The sequence below is a fragment of the Streptopelia decaocto genome (assembly GCF_964273445.1).
Source record: "Streptopelia decaocto genome assembly, chromosome: 5".
Taxonomy (NCBI): Eukaryota; Metazoa; Chordata; class Aves; order Columbiformes; family Columbidae; genus Streptopelia; species Streptopelia decaocto.
In genome coordinates, this window is record NC_138659.1 from 24,964,658 (window position 1) to 24,977,866 (window position 13,209).

Sequence of the window (13,209 nt, forward strand, 5' to 3'; positions counted from 1 at the left end):
CAGATTAGCATGCATCTCCAGCCTTCTATGTTAGCTCTACTTTATGCAGCAACAAAATCTGAAGTCTGCCTAAAGAACCCTTTCTTCCTGGTAAAAGTCCAATAAATTAGTTGGTAATTCAAGTTATAATTAACTTTCCATTGTAAGTTTTTTAATTTCAAAAATTTATAAAAACCAACATACTAAAAATACTTTTGAGACCTGAAGCCTGGTGCCTCTCTTGCTATCCATTTACCTATTTTTTTTTCCTTGAAGTTGTTCCCTCTGCCTCCAAGTTATTTTGATTTAAGTAATTTCAGGGGAGATATTTCAGGAATGAAAAAAAAAAACCCAATGCTACACACCAAAACCACTTACATTCATTTAAGATACTGTTTTGGTCAACAAATACAGGTAAAAGGTTAATCAGTTCTGATAGGAATCATACTTCAAAAATATTCTAGGGTAAAAATGACCAGACTGGTACTAACAGTCACAGCGTGCAGGACCCTGTGTCTAATAATCCCTTAGGAAAAGGCAAAGGAAGACGGGTCAACTGTACAGTTATTCTGCTCATTCCCCAATTTTACAGAAACAGATTAAGTTAAACACCCTGAAAAACAGAAAATTGAAAGTCTGACAGATCACTACATTTTACTGTCAATATAGTAAAAAATCCTGTTGAAAATAACCTTAAAAATTCAAGAAGTTACTATGGAACTTTTTTTGAATCGACAGCATTCATGTTGCCCACATGCTCAGAAATTTTGCTCTTATTGCTGTAGTTCTTGTTGCTTTATCACTAAAAAGAATTGCTGATAAAAAGCTTTATAGTTTAAAAAGTGGTATTTCCAGTTAGTTTGCACAGTAATTTCAACTTTTGACACAAATACTCACGTATTACATAACAAATGTAAGGCATTCAAGAGAATACAGGAAGGGGGAAAGGCTGATGTTTGTGACATCTTCCCCAGGAACACTCAAAGACAATAAAAGATGAAACCACGTAACGGAACTATAGAGAACTTAACAGCAAAATGTTATTGCATCATTCAGACACACAGGGGAGATAATCCTGTTACTGGGTTCTGAAGCACACTACACAAACTTCGTCCCAAGAGGTCAGTAGCCACAGGGCGGAGCTAGAAAATAGTTTTCAACAGTGATATATTTCTAACAGGCTCTATTAGAACAATGTTGTTCAGAACTAGTTTGCTATCTAACTTGTTCCAAATAAAGTTTGTTCCAATGCTTGCATTTTAGTCTGACTTCTGATGAAAGTTGCTTAAGCTTCAGTTTTTACTAAGAAAAAAATATACTGACAGTAACTTACAACATCAAATTTGGGCTGGAATTCCTCCAGTAAAGTTGCTTTGTTACAAAAAAATACTTGAATCTGGCAAAGACCAAGACTCCTAACAAGGACTCAAAAGGCACATCTTTTAAGTCTTTAGAAAGCAGTAGATTTCTATTTCCCTTACCATTGTGCCACCAGTCTCAGAGTCCTGAGGTCCACACTAACAACGATGAAAAGCTCTCTCCGTAACTGCTAACGAATCTGTCAAATGCGCCGTTTTGTCTGACACTGAATTCGGGTTCCTGCCTGGACAAAATTCCCTGCTGTTGGAGCGCTGAAAGCCTGCACCTCCCAGGCACGACTGTGTACTGAGACCAATCCCCATTTAGCACATACCGGAGAGCTTGCTGTTCTGCTCCTGCTTCCCATGGACGTCTGCAGCCTGGTGAGGGTGCTGCTCATCGCAGTGAGGCCTCAACACGGTCTCCATCACAAAACAAACCCGAAGTACAAAATCCAAGACTTTGAGGACCACTCCTGGGCACCTGGGGGAGCAAGGATATCTGGTGAGACACTTCCTGGCCTTGCACTCTGTTCCTGAGATGAGATTTAGGGGGTCTGGAGAACTCCCCTATGCTACCTAAAACAACAAAGCATCACCCATCATCCCAGAAAGAACTAAACCAGTAAACCCCTTCTGTCTCTAGTGAGAGGAAAAAAGGGGGGGAAGGGAAGGAGAACTGCAGGATAAGCTTAGACACGAGTGATTTTCTTTCCTCTCTCGTGTGTTTCCTGATTCACATTAAAGCGTTCTCTTTTCCCTGAAGTTTGCTGTGAAAGGCAAGGCACTGATGCACACAGAATAGCTGCACCGCATACTGCAACACCCATACAAAGACAGAAAACCTGAAAGAAATTACCAGAGGAAAAAATGTCTTCTCAACGTAAGAGATTTCTCTGCCTTCTAGATAAGATCAACAAAAGGCATAATTATTTGTTGCCCTCCCCACAACAAGAAATAATAGCACACACTTATTTTGAAGTGCTTCTTCCCAAACCTTGGAAACAATGTAAATAGGATTGTGAATTCATAAAGTGTACAATCAAAAAAACCCTGATAATCCTATTTCATGAGGAAAAGAAGGGCAGAGAACTGCAGGGCAGGATAGCGGGTGGCCGGCCAGCCTGGAAGCACCACCTCTCACAGCTGCCCAACACTGCTTCCAAAGATCTCCCTTGCTTCTAACTGTGACAAACCTTCAAAGTTCTGGCTGAACTTTTCTACATGGGGAAAATACATTCTGAAAAACTTCAAATTAAATGATTCATCTGGTTCAGCTACGGAGCTAGAAATATGTTTTGCCCCTAAAGAATTCGAGCTACCTTTAGTCTGTCGTTGTCATGCAACAGAATGGGGACAGGCAATGGCTGCTGTTTTTGATGGAGCTTTGCTGGAAAGCAGGACTTGGAAACGAATGGAATGAGATAAGACATTTTTCTCCTCTCTCACAGGCAGACACGCCCGCTGGTAGCAGACAGGCCTGTTCCAAACCTGGCACAGCACGGCCTCATTAGCAGAATAAAGTGTGCAAATTAATAGAGACGCCCCTGGCTCACCACAGCCTGCTTGCTCTGATCCCGCCCCGCGCCAGCCCCAGCTCAATGCTGGTCACAAACAACACGGTTGGAAAAAGAAAATGAACGTTTCTGTCTGCCCACAAACCACCATGGGAACATGTCGATGGCTCGCAGGCCAAGAGGAGGCTGAAAGGGGCTCAGTAACTCAAGGTGTCATCTCCATTCAGGTTAAACGCACAAGCTACTGTCTGCAGAACCAAATGCCCCAAATACCTGAGTATATTAAGAAATTGTTAACTAATTTGGAAGTGAGCTTAACAGTTATAAAATGGAACATCAGACAAAGTTTGATTGTCAGATACTTAGTTTTTACGTTAAAAAACACTCAAAAGACACCACAAGAGAGAAAAAATAAATTAAGAGGACAAATCTGATCCAAAGTTTCAGCTCAAAGAACTTTTTTGCAGTTAAACTGCATCTTCAGGTAAAAATATGTTCTCCAAACTATCAAGATAAGAAAAAATAAAGCCAAAACACAACACAGCGACAGATTCAAACAGACCACATGGGTTCAGGGTCTTCCAAGTCAGATATGTGAACCTTGCATACAAAAATTAGTGATAGTGCTGCTGAGTCCTCGGCTAAAGCCACACTGCTATCAGGAACAGACTGCTGCCACAGAAATGCAAAGCTCCTTTAAATGGCAACTTACCTGGAAAGACCTCAGCATGTCAAAAATAAAAGTCGGTATTCATATCTCTACTTTGTCACTTACTGTGTACACATACGCAGGCACGTCACAAGAAGAGCCAGAGGCCACGAATGCATTGCAAAGAGCACGTTTTATTTTAGTTACCTCTGTACTGGGGGATCTCCGAAGCCGCACCTGAGCTCCCAGCAGAGGTGACACCAGCGGGGACACAGGCGCTGGTCAGTTCAGCCCTGCTGGAAGATCCCTGGGCCTGCTGAGCTCGCCTGTATTTCAAGGCTTCAGGCAGACGCAGCCTCCTGCTCTTTCTCACAACAAAGCAGGAATCTCAGACACAGTGGTAAGGTGCCTGGAGTTTCTCACAGGCCTACGTTGTCTAACACAGAGGTTCTACTCATCAAGCACATAAGGTAAGTAAAACCATTGGTGTGATGTGTGCGCCTTTTCTACAGACAGGTGCAAGTCACTTGAGCGTATTTACATTTAACCAACCTCCCCGCCGATCTGGCGCTACGTTCCCATACACTTATGAAAAGCCGGTGTGGCGGGATCGAGTCTGCAGCGAGCTGCTGTTTCCGACGGACACCCGGCGAACCCGCGGTCCCGGGCGGGCAGCGGACTCACGCGGCGGAGCGGCGGTTGGCGCTGCCGGACACCCCGCCGTGCGGCCCGGCCCAGCGCGCGCCCCCAGCTGCGCTCCAGCTGCAGCCGCAGCGCGCGGGAGCCGCACACGAGCGGCGGGGCCGGGCGCGCGCGAGGCGCTGTCCCGCGGGGATCCCCGGGCGGCCGCAGCCGCCGGGAGGAAAGAGACACTTCGCCGTCCCGCGAGCAGCCGCCGCTCCGACCGGCCCCGCGGGGATCAGCCGCGACTGAGGCGGGAGGAAAAGAGCGGGATCTCCCCCGGGACGAGCAGGCCGCGCCGAGTCGGGTCGGGTCCGGCCCGTCCCCGCGGTGGGGCCACGCGGTGCCGGGGCCCTCGGGCCGCCATGGCCGCAGATCACCGAGTGCGGGTACGGGGGCGGGCGGGGCCGGGGGCCGCGGGGGGACTCACTCGGGGGGCTCACTCGGGGGGACTCACTCACGCGGACGCCGCGACGCGCCGGAGTTTTGCCTGCTGCCGCCTTTCGCCGACCGCGCCTCCGCGGCCAATCCCGGCCCTCGACGGAAGCCACCGCCCCGACCAATGGGACTGCCGCCCGGAGGAAGGCGTGCTGCTATTGGCCGGCCGGCGGAGAGGCCCGCCCAGAGCGGCGGCCGGCGGCGCGCGCGGGGCGACAGGGGGCCCGGCGGGCTCGGGCCTGTGCGGGCCGCGGGGCCGGCCCGGGTCGCGGAGCTGCGGACACAGCGCGGGGGCCGGGGCCGGCCCGGGCCGAGGGTCTTGCTGCCTGGGGCTTGTAATGGACATCGTGTGGTGGGGAACGAGGGATCCGCGATCAGCCAGCGCTGTGCGGGCGGTGAGCGGTTCCTCGGGGCCGCCCCGCCGTGCCCGCCCTGGCAGGAGCCTGCGGGGCCGCGGCCGGTGCGTCCCGTAACTCGGAGCCGTGCGGGCCCGGCGCGCCCAGGGCTGGAGCTGTGCGGGACGTTCGTGCTCTGTACGGCAACATTCAGCCCTTGGAAGCTGTCTTTTCTACGCGTGATTATTGCGAAATAATTACAAATCCCTGGATAAGACCTTGTTCTCATCAGCTCTGCTATAAATTAAATAGTGGAGGGTCCATGAAGCTGCTCTCCACTCACACCAGTGTTGGTGGAAAGCAGAACTTGGCTCGCTGCTTTGTCTTATTGTCTGACTATGAAACAAAAGGGATTGCACAGATTAAAAATTAAAAACCCGCCTCTTGATTCTGATCTGCACTGTAGCCACTGACTGACAATGAGCAGGACGAGGAAAAGAGGCTCTTTATTGGAATTATGTTTTGCTGTTGTTTGAAGTTGTGGGATTTTACTGAAGCCAATGCAATTGCATGTATGTAAATAATTTAGCACTTTCGTTTTCCATCCATTTTGGTCATTATTTCTTTACATTAAAAAAAATATTGCTCCTTGTTAAAGACTAGCTCTCCTGCATTGGATAACACACAGGTCTCTTGTTTGCTAGATTATGAACCATAATACTTCATGCAGAGATACCCAACTACACCCCTTGTTCAATAACAACCATGCCTGCAATTGCCAAAGTTCCCAAGGAAATGTCTAACTTGCGTATTACCTTATAATAAGCTGCTCTTAGGTTAACAAAAGGCTTAAAAGCAGAAGGAGGTTCCCCCACTTTTGCTAACTTGTGTAGTCTCCTATTACGTTCCTGCTCTGGTAGCAGACTGGACTAGATGATCTTTTGAGGTCCCTTCCAATCCCTAATGTTCTGTGATTCTGTGAACTTGCTGAGCTGCTTTGGTGCAGCAGCTTGAAATTTTGCTAAATTACGTATGCTAACTCTCAACAATTTCAGTTAAGGGTGACAGTATTTAAAAGCAGATTATAGAAAAACTTAATTAAATGAGAGATAATGACAAAATAATGAAGGCCAAATTATCTTCTTTTATCCATGTAATCTTACAGAAGTTGGAAGGGCAGCATAAACATTAATGAGCACAGGCTTGTCCCAGTGCTAATGACAGGCACCGTCATTCTAAATTAACCTCTTGGGACAATCTTACCTGCAGCCATCGCTGCATATGGAATTGAACCACTGATTATTTTTTCAAACTAATACTTGCAAAATAGCTGGTAATTATTTATAAGTTGCATATTTAACTCAGCTGCCTCCTGGCCAGCTCAGGGTTTCAGCCAGCCTTGGCCTCCCTGCCTTGGAGCCGTCATCATGTAGGACACTGACTTGTCACCGTCCCTGTACAGCTCCCACTGCTGGCATTTCTGTCAGTCAGATCCACCCTCCCTTCTCCCCAGCACTTCGGCTGCATTCATACACAGTGAGAAATCGGTTTCATTATATCTTCTGATCTAGACCCTGTCTAGCTGTGGTTTCTTTCCCTGCAATATCTCAATGTATATTGGTTCTAACATCTAAAATAATTTTCATTTAGACCGAGGTCATTTATCTACCTTGATCACTTGTCTCCATTTCCTCCTTTCCTATTGATCCAAATGTGTTCTGCTCTTTTGTGCTGTCTTCCTGGTGATTCTAGTTCTCCATCATGTCAAATTTACCTTTATTTGTTCTCACAAGCATAACTGCACCTGTAATATAATCTAATATTGTCTCTCATTTTATTGTCATACTCGTTATAGCCTGCCAAAAATACCAGCCTCGACACTCGCCCTCACTTATCTCTTTAAAAAAGGCTTTTACCTTCTTGTTTCTCCTCTGTTTAAGGAGGAAGTTCAGTCAAATTGGCTGACTCTCCTCATACGAATATCTTCTCAAAAGTCACCTCTTCATCAGAGCATTTCTTCATGTACATCTTCACAGCAGAGTGACAGATTATGAGCACCGTTTCCACTTTGTTTCCTCTGTACTTGCTTAAGTATCTCTATCTTATTTTTGCTTTATTCAGAATGACTGTAGAGCAGTTGAAGGCACAGCTTCTGCATGAGACACCCCTCTGTTGGCTTGGGTAAGCAGAAACCCCTTCGTTGGTGGGGCAGAGAAAGCTCCATCTGCTCATTCAACAGCGATCTTCCCGTTCTAACAATGGACCCAGGTAGGAACTTCTCAGAAGGAAAGAAAACAAACTGCAGCAACTGAATATGACAAACAAAGCAGCACATCTAATGCTCTGCAAGACAAACTGCTGCACTGTCTTCTCCTGTGGCTTTACCTCTAGGTTGGATCTGAAGGATGAGAAGTCAAAAGACAAGCCAGGCCCATGCAGAACATTCCTTACGGCTGACAAAGCCCAGCTCTGGGAGCTCGCTGAGAAGGGATACGAACATTGCTGTGCGATCGCATCCACCCCTGACAGAATCCGTAGCTGAATCCAACTTCTTGTATCTGCTAACAGATGTAGAAGAACCCATGCTGACACTAGGGCACGTCTACTAATCTCTTCCCGGGTCAATTAAAGTAGTAGAAGTCTCCCTGCATTTGTACTGTCCTCCAGCCTTGGAAAAAGAGATAAGCAAGATCCAGGAAGATAGTTGATGAACGTATCCAGCACAAACAGAGGTAGGAGATCCTTACATCCCCCTGCTGTCAAGATCATCTGCTCATAAATTAGAAACTTAGAATTAGAAATCAGAAACAACTTAGAAAAGAGCAAATAAGAGAGGCACGTTCCCTAGCAGTAATAAATATATATACATATACACATATATACTAAATTCAGTTTTAACTATCATATAGACTGTTAAATGTATTACTCAGTTTTCATTAGCCTAAATGCCACATGCTTTCCAACTTCTAATTCCTCTTTTTGTTAGGCAATGTGATTCTATGGCAAAACTGTCTCTCTTTAGCACTAGATTGAGACAAATCTCTTCATGCTATTGTGCCCTTTAGGAATACTGTCAAATTCAATCATTCAGGACTCAGGAGTCTTGCACTAACATGAAGAGATTGATTTGAAAACCATGGGACTACAGTCCTTTTTTCTGTTTTTCATTTTCCATTTCTGTACCTTAACCATTTTACAGGAAAGCTGAGATTGCCAGCTTTGCTCTCACATGCAAATGAGCCTTTCCCAATGCTGCGCAGCCCCAGAACAATGACTCAAACGTGTCAGTGTCTGTGTCTGCCAGTATCTTCTATTGGTTATATCTGAAATTTCAAGAATTATTGCAGTGTCAGAAAATATGCCAGCCTCTACAGCCTATTTAAAGGGAGCTAAAAATAGATATAAAAATGACCTCAGGCAAAGATGCAGAGGAATTCTTGACCTTTTATAAACGGTGTCTTGTTCAAACAAAGTATGTTTTAATAAAATCAATAGAAGACATATACCTAAGAATAAGAAATGTAGGCTTTCCTACAGAATGGAAAAGTTTGAAAAGGACTGATGGGTCGACTGATGAGTTTACTGTAGCAAAAAAGGGTTAGTGCAAACCTTGACTTAGAGTGCACATTAATGGTGGCAGTTTTTACCTCTGCGTGCAAATGGCAAAGGGTGATTACGGCACAGTGTGCACAGTTCTGATGCTCATATTGCAAGATGGACACCAAAAAAACACGAGCATAGAGAAGAGCTACAAAATCATCTGAAGCCAGAGAAAATGACCTGATTGAAGAACTAGAAATTCTAACTTATCCACTGGATAAAAAAGATTGAAAGGTGAGTTGATAACACTTTATAAATATATGCGTAGGAAAAAATATCAAATATAAGGGTCACTTGAACTTACCGAAGAGTGAAATAAGGAGAAATAATGCCTAGAAGCTGGGATCAAGTAAATTAGTGTAGTCTTCAGTACCTAATTCAGTACCACTGACAATAAATAATCCTTGGAACAAACAGTTAAGGGCTGTGGTTGATTCCTTGGCTCTTGATGTCTCCAGATTGAGACTCAATGCCTTCGTACAGGCTGGCCAGAAACAAGCTATGTTGTGTTTGAGAACAGCAGGCTCAGTTCAGGGTTAAACACAGTTGCCTGTAATGTTCAGGAGATCAGACTATATACATCCACAGTCCCTCTTTTCAAGACTTCATAAATAAATTTCTATACTTTATAAACTCTCCAAAATCCCTATCAATAATTACCTTCCTCCAAGCACCCCAGATCTGGTTTTCCTTTCCCTGTACGCCTGTTCCGTGTGTGACTGACTCTCCTGTCCCACTTGTGCAGCGCTGTGGCCAGAAAAACATCCGTGGCAGGTACTGGTGAGAAGACAGCACCCAGCTCGGATCCCCGGCTGCTCCACAGCTCAGGAGCAGTTTCTGAAGCTGTGTTCCCAGCCTGTGCTGTATTTGCCCCCAGGAGAATGCGCTTCATCCCACTCAGCTCTCTCTACCCAAATCCGGTCCTTCCACAGTCAAACGCTGCCGGCTGCTGAGGGCTCGGCTCAGCAGACAATTGAGACTACAGCCAAAAGCAAAGTGAGATAGCTGGTCTGGGGTTGTGCTTCACAGACTTTCTCAGCCTTTAGACAAAATTAAAATAGATAAAATCAAAGCTTTCCTCACCAGCAATGACCCATTTAAAATAATTCAAATGTTCTTATATATGCTATAGCTTTTGGGATTGTTTGGAACCTAACAGGAATACTGGGCTTGGCCAAACTGGTACCCACATAACCAAGGGGAAAACTGGCATCTTATGGGTATTAGCCGAGTGCTTTCCCTTTCCCCATGCTGTATATTGTATTTACTTGGAGCATCTGTTTGAATGTAGAATTACAATTGTCTTTGTTGTTCTCTATATTTTACCCACATACGAGACTTTTCTCATGGTTAAATAAGAGATTCTGTTCTCCTAATAGATATGCAGATAACAGTGTGCTTTTGCTCCGCTATCTGACATAAGGCTGAATCTGGTAACCTCACTCACTGAATAATTGTGTTGTCACTGGGAATACTCACACATGTAAAATGAGCAGGACTTGGCCCTTTGGTCGTATTTTTGTAATAAAAGATAAAATGAGATTTTTAGGAAACTGCAACTTATGACCATAATATTTATGAGGCTGTCAGAACCGCACTGTAAAAATTCATATTATTTAATTCTTCACTCTGACACTAAAGCATCGTTTCATTTATATGCAAATAAGAATATACTCTACTGCTGTTTCTTCACTGAAGAAGCTGTTTGAATTATTCACATTTTATTAATAAAGCTTCATAAATAAGTATTTTTTCTGCTCAATTGGTAGTGGCCAGGGGAGAGAATCTATTTATCAGACTTTGTTATTATGAGCTTCATAACAAAATATGAAGATTTATGGAGTACATAATTAGATGTTATGTGATCGTAATAGAAACATTGGGTTATCCAGATGAAATACTCTTTTCTTTATGCATTTCTCCTTGGTAGAGACACTTTCTAGAAAATGGACTAAACCTAAGTTCCAAGAACTGTCGGTGAAAGGAACAGAGCAATTTAATATGATTTTTTGATGATACACACCGAAATAATTTTGTATAATGAAAAGATGCCTAGGAAAGACCATAGGGTATGCCCGGGAGAAGCATGTAGGGAAAATGCTGTCCCTCCTCTGGACAGAGCTGCTGGGCTGCAGACCTGGGATTAACTGCATCTGTGGCAGTACAAGGCACAGCCTGAAACTGCCTTTAAACCATCATGTCAGTGTCCAGCATTCAACATTCCCTTCTGGCACAGAACGTGGTCAGAGGACTCCCATGGTGAACCCAGTTCCACCTGTGCTGCAAAGGGGGCTGCCAATGGGACTGAGCGCCAGCACTGAACCCCGGTTCAGGACAGCCAGGTCTGCAGCCTCCTGGTGGGTTTAGGCAGAACAGGGATGCCCTGATGGGGCATAACAAAACATCTGTTTAGCCAAAACATCAGCTTCTTCATGTCTGCAGCAGGGGAAACTTCAGGGACCCAGGAATTTTCTTCAGCAAAATCAGAGCAAGCCATAGAGACTAAAGCAGCTCAGTGAAGTTTCTGTGAATTGCTTTGCCCAAGTTAGGTCTGTATATTGCAGGTAAAATGGGCACTTTTGGAAATACTGGCACTGAAGCCTCCCTGTGGAGCTGGAGTATGAGGCATATAGAGCAACAGAGTCATGAGATGTCCAGTGCTATGGCACAATAGCACCTGGCTGTGACTTAAAACAATGAAAATTTAAGGCAAAAAGGCTGGATGTGAAATACCTTCTGAGTATTACAGATCAACCCATAGCGTTTTACTACTGTAAGCTGTAACCCAAGCAGTTTTAATCTCGTCTACAATACCTTTGGAATTCACTGCAGCAAAACTACTGTAAATTAGAAGTAGTCGAGTATATCTGGCCTGCCTGGGCTTGCATAGAGAGCTGAAAATGTGTTGTGGGAAAAGCTGCTGGCTTGTATTTTGACATTGCCAATTGGACATGGACTGATTTTAGTTGGTCTCTGGAGGCAAGACCATGTAGCATGTCTTGTGGAAGTCTCAACATCTCAAAATAACCAAGACTAAGAAATTAGCCTGTAATTGTATACACGACTGTTCTTGAACTAATTCTTTGCATGTGACATAAGGAGCTGCAAGCTGCTATATTGACCTTCATCCAACCAAGCACTTGAGTGTGTACATAACGTTAAACACGTGTAACCTTCTCAAAGGCACAGAACTGAATCCTGGTTTGGTTGACAGAAACAGGGAGGCAAAGGATAATCCACAAATTTTCAACTTTGCATGGTTGCTATTGACAAAGATGCATACTTAATGCTGGTCAGAGCACAATTTAATCATGCATGGTAACTCTGTAATAATCTACACATGATCAGGTGTTCAGAATTACAAAATTCCTCAAAAAAACCCAGATTTTATTTTCATGTATTTTGATAACATTGAGCAAGTCCTGAAGGCACTACACTTAAAAGTACTGACTGCATTAATTTTTGAAGAAGAATCAATATTGTAGCACTGCAACTTTCATGTCTGGACTTTAATTAAAAAAAAAGAAGTAATTACAGTAAACATTTTTCTGGCAACTGTTTAATCTCCTGTACGTCAAATACTAGCCAAAACTTTTAGACATCAGCGGAATGCTGTTATTTGTTATTCCTTTAACAGGATGTATTTGCTGCCTATTCACAATATGATTCACAATTATTCACAATAAGCAGAGTCAAAACAGAAAATAAAACAAGTATAAATATCTGTTTTGCTGGGATGTCTGTGATAGCACTGTAGCCAAGAATAATTTTTAAGTCTACAGACATCTGACATACCAAAAAAATTGTCTTTGAAAATATACTCAAATTCTAACCCCTAGGACATTTTATGAAACATTATTAACAAACAAACAAACAAACAAACAAAAAGTAGAAAAAAATTCTTGAAGTGCATGCTAATTTTGGTATGTTTGATTCCCTGTGGCTGAAAATTGAAAACAAAATCAGCTTGTATATCATCTAGAAAGTTGTAGACTATTTGCAATATTCTAGTAAGGCTAGAATTAAAAGTACAGATGAGTTCATAAAATGGGCATACAGTATTCTCCAATTGCATAGTTTCATTTACTGAAATCAGCAAATACTAAATCCGGAGGCATAAACTGTCACTTGCACATCATTCTGTGGGCCTGAGTGGAAGGGGTAAGTTACTGATCCAAAAATTCATATGCAGGTCCTTCCTCTCCACTCCTGGTATACGACAGATGCTCATTTTCCCTACTGAAATTAATGGGAATTTTACTTCCAGCCCTGCAAAGGGAGGAAAACCAGGGATATTAATACGATGATTTTTTTCCCCTTTTTTTGGGAAGTGGTCACATACAATCAGACCTGCCTGGGGGCACCGATGAGCCTGATCAGCTCTGATCAGCCCCACCTGTGGCCCCTCCCCACCCTGCCCAGAACCCTATTTCAGTCCAGGCTGGGGCCATTAGTCTGGTGATGCTGTGACAATGATGGTCTCTAGCTTTCTCCACCTGCAGGCTGACCTGCAGGCTGACCTGCAGGCTGACCTGCAGGCTGGTGTCCTGTGCCTGAGGAGGCACTGGATGGGTGCCGGGGGCTGCCCCTGACTCCCAGCTCCCTGGCTGGTGAGGTGCTGCCCACCCTGGGGATCCCTCCCAGCACTAAGA

The 13,209-nt window shown here is 44.3% G+C and overlaps 1 protein-coding gene across 8 annotated transcripts in view; it reads right to left on the bottom strand.

The window, feature by feature from the left end:
- Positions 1-13,209, bottom strand: part of CDC7 (cell division cycle 7) — a 39,281-nt gene that overhangs the window by 13,307 nt on the left and 12,765 nt on the right. For 2 of the 8 annotated variants that reach the window (XM_082052778.1, XM_082052784.1), the window contains exons 1-2: positions 4,045-4,411; positions 1,673-1,821 (exon numbers count right to left, since the gene is read on the bottom strand). In XM_082052778.1, coding sequence (XP_081908904.1) covers positions 1,673-1,821; positions 4,045-4,046 — 151 coding nt within the window. In that variant the 5' untranslated portion in view covers positions 4,047-4,411. Of the gene's footprint in view, positions 1-1,672; positions 1,822-3,710; positions 4,000-4,044; positions 4,412-4,627; positions 4,724-13,209 lie in introns of those variants that run through there. The other 6 variants (XM_082052785.1, XM_082052779.1, XM_082052780.1 and 3 more) reach the window with 6 other exon arrangements.